Genomic DNA, 18,846 nt, shown 5'->3' with positions numbered 1-18,846 from the left:
TGATCCATCTGTCTGCCACCGCCACGGCAGCAGCCAGCGGCAGGAACAAGATGGCAAACTCCATTACCACGCAAACATTTGCTACGTCTCTATCATTATCCTTCTCCTCTTTTCCCTCCTCATCCCCCTTTCTTTCCATCTATCCCACCGTCTACATCCATCTCTCTTTTATCGCTCCTCTCCATCCGTCTCTGTCTCCGATCTTTTCAAAACCCTGTCAGCTTTTTTTTTTTAGCCAATAACTCCCTTTTCTCCTTTTCTCTCTTCCTTCACCCATCCCTCGCTCCCTCCGGGTCTCTCAGGCATCGCAAGAAAATGTGCACCAGCTCAGAAAATTGCAATCGCTCTACAGCTTTTCCCACAGCAGACACATTAGCATTCACCCCAGACACCTGAATACAGTATTTTAAGTACCCATCTCAAGGTTGTATTTATCAGGAATGACCCCCCCCCCCACCCCTCCTCCCTCCCGTACTCTATCAAATGCCTGCCAAAAAACCCCCTAACCCCACCAACAAAACAAGAACAAACCAAAAAAAAAGTTTCTTACTACACCTTGTGGGATGAGAGAGAGGTAGACAGAAGAAGAGAAGGGAAAAAAATAGATGAATTCACAAAACAAGGTTGGAGAGGTGAAAAGCATTTAAGGGGAGGGAAGTGGATGAGAGAGGGTGAGATGAGAGAAAAAGATGGAGGAGAAGGTAAGGAGCCCTGCCAGACACACACGTACTGCTCTCTCTCAGAAAGCCAAGGATGAAAGTGCTGCTGTAAAAAGTTTCCCCTCTCCTCCTAAAAGTTGTTGAAAGCAACTGCTGCAGCACATCAAAGTGGTCTGGCAGACAGCCATCGAAGAAGCCCACTGGTGTCCTTCACCCTCTCTCTCTCCCTCCCTCTCTCTTTCTCTCTTTCCCTCTGTCTCTGCATCTCCTCCCCTCTCTCCCCCCTTCCCCTGCTGTTCCCATTGATCACGATGAGCTGAGGGAACGTTCTCATCTCGCTCCCTGGACAGTGGAGCTCAACAGTTCATATTGAGCTAATAAAGTACGACGCGAACAAATCCACCAGTGCAACACAAAATACAGGGAACAAATGCTTTTTCCCTCTTAAAGGGACAGTAATATGTATTTTCCAGAAATATATTGGTATTTTATAGCACAATCAAGCAATTATATTACATTCAGTTGTTATGAAAGTTATATATATATAACTTTCATAACAACTGAATATATATATATATATATATATTTTTTTTTTGGTCTGTACTGTATATATATATATATATATATATATATATATATATATATATATATATATATATATATATATATATATATATATATATATATATATATATATATATATATATCAGTGACGTGCTGTGAGGTTCATAGCTGGTGAGGCACTGACGTCATCAGAATCAGATTTGCAAATAGATGCATAGATTGACAGCAGTTTACAGGTTATGTTTCACTTCTGCATCCTTACACATACAAACTGTAGCTCACAAAATCTATCGCTGCACTTGACTTGCTTCCCGAATCGTTTAGCCTAGCTCGCTGTCACTTACTCGACAGTTGAGGAGTGAACAAGACGAACGTCTGGGATCTTGAGCGCCCCCTGCCATGAGGCAAGAGAACTGCCTGCCTCACCTCGAACCTGTTCTCTGCCGTTTATAATCGCTCATTACACGAAACACGTTACACAAACACAGTTGGTGACAAAAAGCACTGTACATTATATACATAAGCTAAATTATTGGAAATAAGTTCACATATTAAATTTGTTTAAACCATTTTATTGACGCCGTACAGCAACATGCTCTCTCCGCTTAGCAGCCAGCGCAGAGCCAGGGGTTGCGCAATCCAAGGTGAGGCAGAGCTCGCTGCTGCCTCACCGGCATCGCTTCCAAGCATTTGAATGGGAAAATAAGAAAATTCAGCGATTTTGAACAAATAAAAATCGAAATTGGTGAAGCTACATGAAAAATAAATATTTTTTAGTACAAACCACCGGATGAATATAACAATTTAAATTACTTTATGATTATATATTTTCTTTCTTTCCATGATGGCTGGTGAGGCACTGCCTCACCTGCCTCCCCTGACCGCACGTCACTGATATATATATAAGTTTGACTTTGGTATTCTACTCCTTGAAATTGGCTCTCTCCTGCTGTATCTGAAACTTCACCTTCAGGAAGTCGTCACAACACGGCTCCTCTATTAACTCTTTAATAATTTTTTTTTTACCAGCGTTGCACTGAGAAGTAGTTCCTATAATGAGCTCAGCAGATGCACAGTTCCATGAGGTGTTTGCTCATTTCTGCCGCTAGTCTGAAGGAACTGAGTGAGGGAGTCGTGGGCGAGGGCAGCAGTGTGAGGTGGAAGCTTGGAAACTGGAGCGCAGAGGAGGGGCTTCACCTCAAAGGCAGAGTTAGGTCCACCAAGGCGTTTTACACAGCTGAATGGTTGCCATGGAGATTAAAGGATTTCTCAAACATGCATTAACAAATCAAGGCAACACTCCAGGTTTGTTTTTGATGAGGATATAACATAACATGATCTAAAGCTAAAAAAAAAAAAAAATTAACATAATATTTCTCCCTTAAATAAACTAGTATTAACAGTTTAAATGAGCATTGATGGGTTTATTTTAGTTCCTAACCTGCAAAGAATCAACCAGAGACACAAATTACTTTTCTGCAGAAGAGGAGAGCAGAAACCAGAGGCGGAGAACCGCCGTCAAACACTGTCTGGGATCAACTCTGCCAGCTCTTTGTCTGCACTGCTCTTTAAGCATATCTTAAGTTAAGATAATAAATATAAGCATGTTGTAAATACTTTAAAAGGACCCAAAGCCTTTTTTGTATGTGTAAATAATCCCCAAAGTTTTCTGAAGGCACATTTTTTACTTATAAAAAGAAAATTACTTGATTGAAAAAATTCCTGCTGCTTGCTTTTTATTCGTTTCTTTAGTCAAACTTTAACAGGAAATATACAGACCGCTGATAATTTGCTTGCTTTTTTCTGTAAATCAAACACAGCCATATGCAAGGCTGCGCCCACAGACAGAAACAGGGGTCATGCCACCAGTGAACATACAACAATATCATTTACATTTACAACTTAATGTAAATGTAAATGATAAATAAATAGAGAAATCAGGCCTATTCTTGATGAACTGAGTGCAAAATTGAAGCTTTGGAATTGGCTTTTCCACCCTAAGCATCGGAAAACTCAAGTAAAAAAAGGTCTTCCTCACCGTCTCATACCCTTTCACATTAGTTCAAATGAACTAAGTTCCTTTTTAAAACATTTTCACATCAAAAGGCCCTCAATGTATTTAAATTGAGTGCTTATGTATAACTGTGTAAAAATAGATGAAATCCACTTTGTTTGTTTGATTAATTCACTATACATAAAAAACTCACTTGACTTTAATTGAGTGTTACTAAGACCTTGACCAAAGCCAGTTTACCTTCACTCATCTTTTTCAATTAAATACATGTTTCTATATACAGCATAGGGTGAACAGACATATTTTTTATTTTATTTTTTTACCTTATGTATAATGTAGCAAAAGTTAGAAAAACTGTATTTATTCTGATTTTCAGTAACAAACATGTAACAATATCGTAACTACAGACCCTCTGATCCCTGTGATCCCTGTGATGCTGGATCTGCAGAGTTAAACACAAACACGTCCCATCCAAGGACAGATAAAAAAGAAGAATAGAAAAAAATGAATCACACAGATCTATTTGCTTTGTGCATCTCACTCCAAATTACAGAGGCAGTTGCTGAAGCAAAAACCAGAAAAACATGCATGGAAAAAAATGTTGTGGGTTGTTTTCAGCCGTGATGCCAGCTGGAGGAGAGAATCTATCAAGGATGAGATATTTTTAATCCGTGTAGAAAAGTCTGCCAGTAAAAGATGTTATCAAACCAACTGCTTGAGCTGGATAGAAATCCCTGTCTAGAAGAAGTGAAGCTACACCAACTATCCCAGAATTATGTCAAAATTTGTTTGTTTTTTTACATAATTTTGTAAAAAGAATTGTGTAAAAATAATTTTTACACAATGTTTGGTTTATTTATTGCTTCTAAACAATAAATAAACCAGCCATTGTGCTGGAGGCAGCCCAGCAGCCATGACAGGTTTCCATTTCTGCTCTCCAGCATTAGTGTCTGTTAATATAGAGATTATTGATGAGCAGCAAAAACTTCCTAGAATGTGGACAACCTAGAGTGTGTCAGTGTCTTCTCTGCATGAACAGGAAGAGGGCTGCAGCCACTTAATATGGGAACAGGGGATATGCAGAATTTGTTTTCTCTTCTTTTGCATTTTGTAATTATTCAGGTTATCTTTGTGAAGTAAATATTTCATAATCTAAAATACTAAAGTCTAACAAAAACAGAAAACATACGAAAGGAATTCATTTTCTACAGTACAGCTTTATGTACAGGTTTTTGCTTTTGGTAAATTCTTTTATTTTTCTGTTGTGTGTTGGTTTATTTGTTGGATTCTTATTTCACATTATTGTTAGAAGTTTGGTTGTTTTTACGTGGCGTCATTCCAGGATTGGAGGACATTTTCTGCTCCACCCATAAACTTTTAAATAATCTATAAATAAAAATGCTAAAGCATTCACCAGCCGTATAAAATACATTTGTTCTGAGAAAAAAAAAAAACAGTAAACAGAATTATGGGCGTATAATTATTTTAATGTTGGTAAAAATCTTTTCTGAAATGATCATTCAGCTTGAATACGACTCTCTTTATTTAACGCTAACGGATTTATTACACTGTAAAAAAATGCTAGACATGTGAGCGTCGCGTGGTGCAGAGGTTAGTGAGGGTTTTAACTGGACCAGTGCTATTTTTGGTGATTCATTACATTGTTTTTTTAAATATACAGTGGAAAATTTGAAAAAAAAGAGTCGATTTTTCAACTCTCGGTTTGACATTTCTATTTTTTAAACTTTACGCGTCAGTCACATAGAAAACAAAGAAACCGTGTCTGCCTCCCGGTGGCTGACAAGAGCAACCGACAGATGAGACAACAGTAAGACAGCAGATAGATGAGGTAAAAGAGACAAACAGCAAAAAAAAAAAAAAAAAAAAAAAAAAGGAAAGGAAAGATAGCTCCTCTATCCTAAGATAAAGGAGCTGAGGTGGAGCAACATCCCGCAGCACTTACAGTTGAAGATTCCAGGTGGAGGGTGCTGGGTCACCACGGGACAGTTCTCCTCGTCGCTGTTGTCCCCACAGTTATTCAGCTGGTTGCAGATCAGCGAGCCCAGACGCAAGCAATTCCCGTTGGTGCAGTGGAACTTGCACTCTGCACAAAGCAAAGCAAAGCAGGGCGGGGAAGGGAGGAAGAGAAGAAACTTTTCTTAGCGTTGATATTAAAAGCAATTAGTCACATCAATAGAAGTGAGCTTCAACAGCAGCGAGCTGCTTTTCATTGTAATTAAGCGAAATGTTCGGCGGTCACGCCGCCTTTGAAGAGCAATGAAACATTCCAGCTGCCTGTTGTAGGACATTGTTACATTAAAACAAAAATTAGAATCAAGTAATGGAAATTGTACAACAACAACAAAAAAAGATGTATTTTGATAAAAACACAGAGTGTCCTTGCTATTGTAGTGGAAAGAGTGCGCTACTACTGATAAACTAATTGGTCTACAATAGTGAGAAGCTGGGCTGCTGTGTGAAGTTTCTCGTCTAAGTGTTCGGAATGTGCAAGGTTATGTGTAAAACCAAACACAAAGCAGAGTTAATGGTTTGAGTTCATATGAAAACAAGGTCAGACAACAGACATGGAAAAAAGGGCCTCCCATGAAAAACAACAATTGAATAAACAGCATCTATTTTTTTTTCTTCAAATGAGCCTTTGATGTTTAGCAGCCTCAAACCATAATGTGCTCTTGTCATGGTTATTACCAAAACGCTTTCCTTCTAAATATTAATATGCCTGATTAGCACTATCTGCTGAGGGGGAAGAAAAAAAAAACTCTCAAACATATGAATGTGAGAATGAAAAACATATTCTGGAGGGAATGAACAACCGAGCAGAACTTTCATCACGGTGAGGGATAACTGCAATAACAAATGTTAGACGCACTGGAAAGCTAGGCCGTGTTACTGTGGCCATAAGTGTCGTGTGTGTGTGTGTGTGTGTGTGTGTGTGTGTGTGTGTGTGTGCGTGTGTGTGTGCGTGTGTGTGTGCGTGTGTTGAGCCGACATTTTGGGATAGCAGAACCCATGCTGAGGCTCCGCACCAAGTTAGAGGGTCAGCAAAGGGAAGCAAAAAACTCCAACCTGAAAGATAGAGTCAAACAGACAGTCAGATTATCCTGGTTGTTCCTCTGATATGTTGCCTTGCAACCACAACCTTAACACCTTTAGCTCTGTTGCCTCCAACTCAAGTCTTTTGTTCTTTCTTTTCACTTTTGGAGCTTCATTTGTGTAACAAAACATCCCATCCACATGTCTCCATCAGGTCTTGCATGTTGCTTGGGATGTTTGACACCATTCAATATTCTCCAAGTCTAATACAAACATTGTTTTCCCAAATTTAGCAAATAATCACTTTAAAAATATCACGATTCCAATACTGGCCCAAATATTCTTTACTCTACCCCACCTGTCTCCCTGCCCTCATGCTCCAGCCCAGTCTCACATATTTCCCTCTCTCTCCAAACGTCCAAAGTTTCTTTTGCAGCTGATATCAGAAGCTTTCTTTAGATCCAGTAGTCTGACGTTCACACAGCAGGTCTTGACACTCAGCTCTAGTTTTTTTGCTGGAATCCTTTTTTTTTTTTTTTCCCGTTCTTACCAATTAAATGCGACCACAATCAGATTTCTGTGTGAACGATTTACAAATGGATGCCATTGTCTGTGTATCATCATTAAGGTTATTCAGGAATGGGAGTCGACGGTATGGTCACAAGATCATACCACCACCAAGGGAGCTAATAAAATAAATAAAACATAACTAATAGCAATGGCAGTGTTGTGGAGCACTGACTGCTGCTTGTCTGTTTGGATGTGTAGTCAGAGCTAAGAGTGGTGGGATTGACACAGACTTCTTTCATAGTTCTAATTTTCAGCCATTGTTAACATCTGGATTTACTGTGTCTGTTGGTGCAGAATTATAATGTCTCACGTCAACGACATAAATCATAAATAAAGTCAGATTCAATGCAATATGTCTGTTCAGACTGCAGACGGTCTGAAAACTGCCAGATACATATCCAAATTAGTACGACATATGAAAGTGGCTGCCTTACTATAACCTGACCTGTCATTTGTAAAAACTGACAAACATAATTTGAATCGGGCCTAAGCATTCCAGTTTGACCCATAGACATTGTGTCCAAGTCCGATCCAACCCCACTAATTAACTTTAACTAGAGGCCTGAGCCCAAAGTAAACCCAACATATTTTTAATTAACATTTTACAGCTTTTGTTTTTAGACCATAATGTGAGCAAGCAGTGTAACGTCTCCCATTTTTAGCTTTAAGTTTAACGTCTCCCGGCTCTATCTTGCCGCTTCTTGTTGCCGCAGGGTGAGTCAAGTGCAAATCATCTGGGCTGTGTGACTGAAAGCAGAGCAGCGGGGCGGGGCCACATGGGGATTTAATGTGCAGAGCGCTGTGCTTGTTACAGTCTAATGAACTTCTGCGCCTTCGTTCATTCTATCCTCTGTTTAGGCTATAATAAGAAGATAAGCACAACTTTGTAAAAATGTTGCATAAACTTCTCTTGCTGAGTCCATTATTACTGTCACTGCTAATGCAATTCCTGTTACACAGAAATGTCCAATAATTTAATCTAAATGGATGAAAAAATAACAACTTTACATGCTTTGAGAACACTGATATTCATTTCAAGGGATATTTTGATTGTAGAGACAAATCTATTTTTCAGACTTTGCTCCCTAATTTAAATCCATAAACAGGTTGTCGAGAGGGTTGGGGGAGATGTGCATGCATGTATGTTTGTGTGTGGGGGCGTGTTGGGGTACGTGTTGGTGTGTGTGTGTGAATTACTAATTCTACCATAGAACAAAAAGTGGCCTTTTAGATGCTGTTGGATGCCGCCTATATAACCTACATCACATTTCTCATTTAAAATAGCCTCCAAATTAACAGTGCCAGCAAAATCATTACTGTAATTAAAACTGCACAAACTTGAGCAAGTAATAACAGAGCGGTGGAGGCGTGTTCACCTGCGTGTCATCTCCATGGATATGTTTTCTAACTACAAGTGCTGTTTTTTCTCTCTCTTTTAGAGTTAGATTTTTTTTTCCCCAAATTGACGTTGCAGAGGATAGAAAACCATCCAACCATCAGCAGCAGGGAAAAAAACACAGCAGCAGCAGAGCAAGGAAATGACTGAGAACTGGACAGAAACGGATAAGCTCTGTGAAGTTCACATTTACTACAGTGTTTCTGAAAATATTTGATATTCTTTTCCTTTTTATTGCTTTGCCAAATCAATCATGATCAAAAAAATAGAGCTTTTAGGACAAAATAATTTGGAAAAGAACCTTTTTTTGTCACAATGCAGTCCTGTGTGTATTTGTCCAGTACGACTCGCCAATGTTTGAGCTCCTGGTTGTGACCTTGCTTCTGCCCGCCGCTGCTGTCAGACATTTATCTCTGTTTTCTGGAAACGGATCATGGAATCCTGAGTTTCACCTGAAACAGCTGAATTTTCCCAGTGAGAGAAAATAAAGGACACTTCTGCTCTTTGTTTTGTTATGGTTTTGAGGCAGAAAGAGCAAAGAGAGAAATTGGTACCATCTTTCAGCCAGCTGAACCCTACAGTGAAGTCGGCATTAATTCTGCTAAAGAAAAAAAAAACCTTAACGCTTTAAATCTATTAATTTAAAGCGTTAAATTAACGCATTAATCAAAAGTAACGCATTAAAGTCCCAGCCATATTTGTACAATATTATGTTCCATATTCCAATATGCCTTGTGATTTTTACTTAGAATTGAAAATGACCAATTCGAATATTTATTTGTGTAGCCCTCACCCTAAACGTATTCTTTTTATCTTTCTATTTTTTTTTTTCTAGTCATTAGCCGATACTCAGCCATCACTTACCAAATGTTTGGTTCTCATAGAACAGCAGAACTGGAATGAAAAAAATCCTTTGAATACATTGACTCCTTGAAACAGAAGCCAGCATAAAAAAATGTGGTTCATCACAATTAATTTCAAATTTATTAAGGAGAAAATGAGTTTTGTTTTGTTTTGGTTTTTTTGGCTGGTTGGTTCTTCACAGCACTGTATGCTGGGTCTTCATTCATTGTTATTTTGGGGACAATGTTTCTTAGCCAGGTGACAGCAAAATATGCCACCTTTAAAGGTGCAGTATTGTGTTTCCCAAGCACATATTGCCATTTCATAGCACAATCAAGTAATTATGTTATCTTCATTTGTCATAAAAATGCTATATATATCAAACATGACTTAAAAATTATTTGACTTTGTATTTTAACGCCCTGTCTTTTTTAAAAGTCCTGCTATTTCTGAAGCTCTGCCTTCAGAATGTCATCACAACATTCCTCCTCTATTAACCCTTTAAGCAGCATTTTTACCAGCATTTCACTGAGAAGTAACTCTTATGATGAGCTCAGCAATTCCACCAGGTGTTTGCTAATTGGTGCTGGCTAGTCTGAAGGACCTGAATGGGGGAGTGAAGGAGGAGGGCTGATCTATGAGGCTGAAGCTTGAAAACTGCAGCTCAGAGGAGGAGCTATGTCCTTGTAGGCGGAGCTAGGTCCACCCAGGTGATTTGCACAGCTGAATTGTTGCCGTGGAACATTAAAGGATTTCTCAAAAATGCATGACAGAATCAAGTCAAGCCTCCAGTTATGTATCTGATGAGGGAATAACATTATAGCATGATGTAAAGCTCAAAAAAGTCAAAAATTTTTCATAATACTGCCTCTTTAAGGAAAAATCAGGAGCGGTTGAGAAGGAAAGTAGTTGCCAGCATGCACACACACACACACATGCCCGCGCACCCCCCCCCACACACACACACGCACAGCATGAACATCACAGCACTGGAGAAAGAGCTTTACTGGCCCTGCTCCTGATGCCAGCACTTCCGCTTTGCCTGCCTGGCAGGGAGCGACCCCATGACAGTGCACATTTTCTCTTCTTCCACCCATAACAAGAACAGCTTGTTCTGCTCCTGTCTAGACGGCGGCGCAAGGAGGAGGGGCAGGAACAGAAATACAATTCAACGAACAGGCCAGCATGACTGTTCTTTGGAAAGCTCTTTTTCCTATCTTTGAAAGAGCAATTAGTAAAGGCTGAGTTACTTGCTCAGGCTGTCTGCTCCTCCAGTCTTTGATTTGGTCTCACCTATTACTTTGATCATCTGTCTGACCTCCTCTTCCGGTTTCATCACCTCTCTCTGCTAGAAGCTTCAGATTGATTACTTTGTTCAAGCTTGTCTTTTACCCCATCTCCATCCTGTGCAGCACTGCTTTTACTCTGCTGTCGCCCGTTTCCTCTGCCGCTCATCCTGCCCTCACAGTCACACAACGCTGCTGTTATAGAAATTAGAAGCAAAAAGCCTGGAAACGCTTGAAAATGTGAAGAATCTGCTAACCTGTCCTCCCCCTCATATGCACGCAGGTTAATTAATGTGATCAATACAAGACAGAGGGTTAGGTTCAAGAAAGCTCTACAAAGCACTTAGTTTCACATAGAGTGAGCAAGAGCCCCCCCCCCCCCACACCCCCCGGTCCGCGTGACTAAAAAGGTTGGGGACCGCTGCTCTACATTGAAACCATAGAACAAAACCTGTTTTCAGGCCCAAGCATTTTTTAAACAACTATAACGCTTTCTTACAAATAACTACAGTAAAATAATTATTTTAATCATCAATACGAAGTACAGTAGAACAAATTGTGACTTGCGTATTTCACTGTTCCTCTGACTGTGACCCTGCGACCTGACTCTGCTCTCTAGTGGCTTTTTCTCCTGAAGCCTGTGGTGCAGGTGAGTTTTTCTGAGAGAAGAACATAGTTATCGGTAGTTGTTGTCGCTCTTTTTTCTACTGGGCAAAAACATTTACCAAAATTTGCTGTATTACGTATATTTAAAGACCGTAACGTTATTGTCACACAGGTAGAGAAGAAGCGCGGAGACTTCTTCTCTACCAGTGTGTAAGCCAATCAGGACGCAGAATACAATGCACTGTGAAAAAAAAACTGCACAAAAAAATCCGCAAAGCAGCGAGGCCGTGAAAGGTGAACCACGTTATAGCGAGGGTTCACTGTATTGTCATTTTAAAAGATCATAAATATGATATATGACACATTAAATGAAAGGCCACAGCAGCGGAAGAATACTGTTAGAAATATCTTTGTAATTAGAAAATAAATCTCTGTGCTACGCTGGTTCTTTAGGACAATATAAAACCTTGATTTTATATTGTCTACAGTTGTCAAGTCAACCGTAGTGCTTGACTTGACAGAAAGTGCTACGGCTACCTTTCAAAAAGTCACTTCTCTATGTATTATTTCTCTTTCACTCATCTAAAACCCAGGAAGTCACTATAATGTTTTGCTTCTTGAGACTAATGGTGTTTTCATGCCTGACAGTCCGGTAGACTCGATCCAATTTGGGACCAAATTTGCAACATTTGTTCCATTTTCAGCTGGTGTGGTTCACTTTCACACGGCACTGTCAAACAAACCAAACCCTTTAAAAAACCTGTTCACCTCCTCACCTGTGGTGGCGCTACACCAAGAAACACTGAAGTTAATGACATGAAAACCTCTAAAGAAAACACTGAGCGCAACTTCCTCTTTCACAAAATGTGAAATGGCGTTCTTCAGTCAGGTCGGCATTCACACATGCATTAGAACCACACCAGAGTTCCCCAGATGGAGGTTTGGAGGTGGACTATGAATTTGCTTTATTGGTCAGCATCAGAGTTTGTTGACGCATTCACTCTTCTCCCCCAAAAATCTGACTTTTTAGGCAAATAAACTAGAGCTGGACTAAACAGGGCTGGTGTGAATGTACACTAACTTACAGGCACAGATAAGAAGCCACAAGTCAACGCAAACAGTATTATAACAGGATTTTCTTTTTCTTGAGGTTAAAGTTTTCCTAAGCCTGGTTTAGGTTTCTAACAGAGGTGTGGTAGCAATGTTGCTGTAGCACATATTTTGTTCTGCTTGTCCGTTCAAAAACCCTGGCTGACAACGAGCGCTGGGAGGTCATCAAAGAGAAGCAGAAACCTTCCTTTCTAAAAGCCTCCATATACAAAGTAAAGCGTCTGAAAGAGATCATGCTCACAGTCAAGAGAGGCATCAAAGGGCCAAAGAATCAAAGAATGAGAAAAGTGAAACAGAAAACAGATGGAAGGACTTTAGAAGCTGCAGCGACACTAAGCTATGATATAAGTGAAGCAGTGATCAGAAGATAAGCCAATCAAAGTAAAACTAATTGATCACAATCGAGAATATTCATTTAATTAGGGCAAAATCAGTGGAACAGGGCAAAGACAGAAATCAGACTGACAGGTAGTCTAAAAATGTCTATTTAAATGGAGAGATTGTATTTGTGAACTACGTTATTGCAACAAATTATATATTCATATATGACATATTTTGGATTAGAGGTTCTCTTCCTCTTCACAATGTTAAATGTCTGTTAAGACTTCAGCCAATTGAATGTTATTTTAAGTAATTAACTCTTTTTTTCTCCTTTTTGTACATCTGGTGTCAGACATGCAATGTGAAACTCCTGTTAAGCAAGGCTGCCTGAATGTTTAAATTCATCAACAAATTCTGTAGCATGATGTATACTAGACAATATAACTAAACTACTGAACTAAGCTAACCTACTGCACTAACCACCCAGTGCTACCACATTTTAAATCAAGTCTTATACAAATATGGGAGTATTGACCAGCATCTGGAACACAGCAGATCCCCTCTGAGTTTCAGCGCTCATATGTTCAGCTATTTGTGGAACTATTCATGCTCCATAACACCGCACTTAACTATTCTTTCTCACTAATTCGGCTAATAATTGTTTGACAGCCGAGACTGTGTCCAGGACATTGAAATATAGCCCTTGATTATTAGATTAGGTTAGTCAATCATTAAGTATAAAGAACAAAAGTCAACTAGAATTAATGCCACACTCAAGGCATGGCACACTTACTGCATGGACGATTCCCATACAATAACTCAATCTGTCCTGATGCAGTACCACTTTATACATTTTACACTCTTCATCTTGTTGCAGATGCACTATTTGTAATGGAACAATACACATCCAGCATAACAAAATGATGAGGAAAACGTTTAAAAGCTTCCACCAATGCTATCATGACTTAACACAACTCAAAGCCAAGGCAATCATACAGGCATGTAAAAAAACAAACACTTTTTTTCTAACCAGCTAACCAATCAGCCAGCCAGTCAATCTATCAATCAAGGTATCAATAAATCGAAACATAAGAGCATAAATTCACTAAGGACACTGAGGCTAGAGGGACACAAAACAAACGTGCTTTATAGCCTGGTCATTGCCTTCTTCTTGATTCTCATCTCCCTCCAGTGCTCCATCTCGGATTTCTCACATTGAGCTTGATTTCTCCTGTTACATTTCATCCGGCCAATCAGAAAACAGGAGGAAGAGTTGTGAACGATGACGTCGATTTTCTGTGCTCTTTTAGAATTGCAGTCCTCCTATTGTAGGGTTGAAGTGTGGCAATGGCAGCAGAGGACATGAACAAAGCCTTTCAGTCCTTGTTGGCCACGCTTCCAAATATGGAGCAGCGAAAATCGGAGCAGAGGAATGTTTAAGACATCTTATTGCTGGAAAGATGTCGTGGCCCTACTTCCCACAGGGTTGTTTACAGCTCACACAATTTCTGCTAAGCTTCTTAATGCTGGTGTATCACATACATCATGGCCAAACATAAACAACTGGTAACATCAGATCCAATCATTTCAGACTTTAACAGAGTCCACGCCTCCGACAAACAATCTTTTCTCAATAGCCAAAGGTCCAGACCCTCTACGAAGCAAAGCGTAAAGCAAGAGGTTGGTTTTTTCCAGGCTGTGTCATTCTAGCGTTTTGTATCAATATTTATTTGATGACGAACCAGTTTCTCTAAAACTTTACTTAAAAAGGCAAGTTAGAAATTTGTCTAAAATAATTAAACCTGAATGCACCAAGGCTGCTTCTCTTCAGCTGGAGCTCAACAATGCATCCCTAAAAGTAGTGACAAAGAATAACAAAACAATAGATTTCAATATCAAGCACATCATTCTGAAAAGAGATGAATAACTTTTAAGGCCTAAAAGGCACACTTTCTGTTTTAACTGAGAAATGGCTCTGCTTAACATCTCAGCATCAACCAAATTCTGAAGTGTTTCCTCACTAACCAACAATAACTCTCAGATAACAATACCTTTATGTGGGCTTTGGGATGAAGACGACTAAATATTTTCAACTTCGTCTCTGACTTGTATGTTTATTCATTTATGTTTACTTACTTAACATTTTATTGTTCAGTAAGTAACAATAAAATGTTTCAAATCCTCTTGATTAGCTCACCTGTATCCAGCGCCGCTCTCCGCCCTTTCCTCCATATGTAGCCTTTCTGGCTGCAATAGCTGCGTTTTCATTACAAATATGCGCAAAACTTTGTCAATATTCCGCTAGCTGTTTAGTTTGTTTATTTCCATGTAAGGGACATAACAAAAACCTGTGTTCAGGTACAACTTGAACACAGAGTATAAAGATTCCTGTTCGTTGCCGGCCTCTTGTGTCAGAATGCAGGTGAATGGCAGGTATGAACAGATCAATATACCGTTGAATGATCCCTTAGAAACTTGATAAAACTTCTCTAATTTATCTCTTTTTTTTTTTTTTTATTCTCTCCGCATGCCCGTCATCATTTGTGAAGTAAGTCTGTCTTTCAACTGATTGACAGGCAGGTACAAAAACATTAGTGCTCCAGGAAACAGAGACAAAGGAGGCAACAAGACACACCGACAGAAAGTCAGAAAGAGACGGGGAATATCGTGGAAAGAATGCGATAAAAGAGAATGACGATAATGAAATTAAGGGTGACGATGAGGGAAGGAGCGATAGGAGAACGGGAAGAGGAAGAGGATTGTTAGACATCACTGCACAGAAGGTAGAGTAAAGCGAGATCTAAACGGATCGAGCCTCTTTATTACACTGCAGCAGACAGGACGTGTAACGCAGACTTTCATCTGTCTGAGTCTCAGCAAAACTCAACACATCCCATCCAAGGTCTCACAGGGAATTCTTTCTGTTTGAAGAAATTATTGCTGAGAGATGCACAGAGGGTAGCCTCTGTTATAATGCCATTTCCTGTTACTGTCAGCTCCTGCTCTGAAAGTAACAGGAGAAATCAAATTCCGCAGTGGGGAAGAAACCTGTTCATGCTGACTCTGACGGGAAAAGTGTGCCATGAATTGCACTTTGACTAGTGTGTGTGTATGTTGTGGGTGTGTGTGTGATTAAGTCAGTGAAGGAAAGTTTAGTGGTTGGTCTTTGTCAGTGACAGACTTGGGGCTGGATTTTCCTTTTTAACAGGTTCTATTTACTTGTAAGAAATGCCAAAGGTGACCTTTGACTTCTGCTTCAGAGTCTTGGGTTCTTATTTCAGAAAAGTCAGTGGAATGTAGAAGTTTTTTTTTTTTTTACATTTAAGCCACTAAGTTGCCAATTTCTGTAACAAAATGGTGGATTTCAATTCACTTATGGCGCTGGACATGTGAAGGCAGAAAGACAAATCGTTTAAAGAAATATGGACCTCTTCTCTATATTCTGCTGTTTTAATGGTAGAGTGTTTCACTCCCATTATTGATTTTTCTATGTGGCGAAAACTGATTATATAGAGTCATTTTATCATTCCAATGAAGTGCTGACATTAATGTTGCTACAGCAAGACATACCGAGCCATTTTAGCGGGGATGGGGCAAGAACATTTGACATCATCCTCCTCTAACTGAGGCTTATCCAATCTTTTTTTATCATATGAATTCGTAATGTGCACAATTATACTGCAATCTTTTGGTATGTGGCTCTGCGAGGTACAAAGTGAGTCCATCAGTCAGAACACCAGCCTGGTCCAGAAGGAATATGTTGGTTAAAATGGAACAAAAATTGCTTCAGCATTGACAAAAAAAAAGCCTATAATGTCACCGACATTCCACAAAGACGTCAAAATAGCTGTAATGTTCGTAATGTTGGCTGTGCGCAAAGAAGTTGAAAAGTTGAAGCAGAATTGCTTCTGCAAATGAAAAGTCTGGGATTTTTTTTCCATTAAGCTTGATTTCTCAGGCAGAATTTCATTTTTAAGTCAACTCTGAAATGTTTATTTTTACTCTTTGAATTTGTTTTTACAACTTTAAAATGTTCATTCTTTTATCAAATAAATATATGTTAGTGAATCTAAATAAGAAACACAAAGTTTCATGGACATTATTTTATTCAAGTCAGGAACATTTTCAACATTCAGTTACACATGCTACTGTTAAACCAGATATAGTGCAGCCAAGGCCCTCGACGTAGAATATTGTGGAAAACTACTTAATAACTGCAGAGTATCAAAACATCAACTATCAAGACATCTGAGCCACAATAGAAGCTACACATTTGCTGATAATACCAGCCTCCCTGTATGCACTACAGCAGATAAAAACCCAGACAGACTGGACTAAAGTGGAATGGCAACGGGGGAGAAATGGTGTAGTTGTCATAGTCACCAGAAAACACAACATTTGTTCATTTCCTGGAGATTCTAATGGTCAATAAAAACCAAGTACCTTATTTTCCTCAAACTTTGTTCTAGCTCAGTGGTTCTACAGTAGTTTTCTAATAAATGAGTCACCGTCTTTGCTATCTAAGCAACATCTTATTAAACGGATCTGTGATCCATGAAATAGTTTTGAAGCTTCACGTTAACATTTGATCCCGAGTCCCGTGTGTAAAGCACGGACAGAACATCAAATATCGCTGCTGATATGTCAAGTGCTGCGCTCTGCTTTCTCCATGGTAACAGTGACTTGTCGGTGTCAGACCGTTAAACATTCCCTCTTGCCTCGATCACTCCTTGTCTTTCACTTTTTATCTTCGTCCTGTTTGCTGCCCTCCAGCCTGCATCCTTTTTATGAAGTCTATAACATAATGATGTCATCTTTGAGCCGTGAAGGATCAGGACATCGCTCCAGCCTGGCTGCATCGTCTATCTTTTTTTCACCTTCTTTCTCCTTTTTCCATAACTCTTTCTATCTCTTTATCCCAAACATCCCTCTGTTTTGGAGTCTTTCTCTCCTTCACTCTCCTTATCATGTTCCCCCCTCCCACTCCCTCATTCTTCAGTAACTCCGCTCCCCGTGTCCCTCTTCACCTTCCTCTCGCCTCTCCTCTCTCTGGCTCGGCCGGGATAATTAGGCATGCCTGAGATGTGCTGACTCAGCTGAATGCAGCACCGTAGTGAAGGAGAGATAGGGAGAGACTAACAGCGACGGGATCAGGGAGAGGAATAGAGAGAGACCTTCAGGCTGCGTCTCCTTTCTGCAGTCCAGACTGTGCATCCCCACTGCTCCGCTCTGTGGGTGTGTGTGTGTGTGGGTGTGTGTGTGTGTGGGGGGGGGGGGGTGTTCTGGGCAGCCGGTGAATGTGCTTGTGTGTGCCTCGGGGAGATCAAGTCATGCTATATGACCACAAACTGTTCTGCATTTTCAACCTTACATCTACTACTTCTTTGTCATGAAGCCTCCTATTGGCCAGGCTGCAAACACACACACACCTCATGTGAATTCAACTAGACATCAGAAAAAGGCCTGTGGGATAAGAGCAGCACTGTTTTTACCTTTTTTTTGTTTGTTTTTTGTCACTTTCCACTTAGAAGAGAAATCAGCTCACCTGTCCCCATGGTCTCTGAGTGAAGTTACCAAACTTCAAAGATGCTGACACGTCTTGTAAAACATGAACTGTGTGACGCACTTCTGTTCTGTTGAGGTGCGCATGTGGTGCAGCAGGGGTGTGGAAATGACAGGATTCTGCCGAGTCAGGATTAGCTGCATTACTGTTGCCATGGCGTCATTGTCTAATTTTAGCTTTCATTTGATATTTAAGGATCGATGGACAATCTGGGAATGAAATTTCAATGTTCTGAAAGTCATCAAATAATACATAGTTCTATTATTTCTATTATTTTTCCATTATTCCTTTATTTAATCAGGTAAACCCCGTTGAGATCTAGATCTCATTTTCAAGAGGGACCTGGGCAAAAAAAAATTGCAATACAGTTCTCATGTGATGTCACACTTCCAGGAACTTTGTAGCTGACAGCCATCTTGGTAGGCAGTTGATATGGAGTTACTATGAGAACAATAACCGAGCCACAAGCTTAGAATTAGCTCTCGCCTCATTCCTATCTAACTTATAAACAATGGCTGTGTCCGAATTCAGGGGCTGCATCCTTCGAAGGGACCAGTCTACGTAGGACGGATCCTTCAAAACCCGTGGATATATGACGACTGGACAAGAAAAGATGTGAATTCGGACAGGTCTAGCATTTTGACCCCGCCTCAGTATAACTTGTGTCGCTTAGCAACTTTGACAGGTGGAAACACACACAGAGCAGCAAAGGGGGCTATAAGGCGGCTGGACACGGCTACGGCGTCTACATCGTCTGACATGTTTCCATTGTCTGTCTCATATGGGTCGATCCCGTCAGCTGTGATTTTGTTGATATATATTTCTGTTGCACTGTTTAAATTAGCAGGAAAGTGAGGTGT

General features: G+C 39.9%; 1 protein-coding gene across 2 annotated transcripts in view; it reads right to left on the bottom strand.

Moving 5' to 3' along the window:
- The window catches only part of ldlrad4 (low density lipoprotein receptor class A domain containing 4), a 222,557-nt gene that overhangs the window by 106,322 nt on the left and 97,389 nt on the right, over window positions 1-18,846 (bottom strand). For both annotated transcript variants that reach the window (XM_023329941.1, XM_023329937.1), the window contains one exon: window positions 5,201-5,341. In XM_023329941.1, coding sequence (XP_023185709.1) covers window positions 5,201-5,341 — 141 coding nt within the window. The remainder of the gene's footprint in view (window positions 1-5,200; window positions 5,342-18,846) is intronic.

This window comes from Xiphophorus maculatus, chromosome 3 (assembly GCF_002775205.1).
Source record: "Xiphophorus maculatus strain JP 163 A chromosome 3, X_maculatus-5.0-male, whole genome shotgun sequence".
Lineage (NCBI taxonomy): Eukaryota > Metazoa > Chordata > Actinopteri > Cyprinodontiformes > Poeciliidae > Xiphophorus > Xiphophorus maculatus.
Note: the sequence above shows the minus strand (reverse complement) of the source record. Positions and strands in the feature narration are given on the sequence as shown.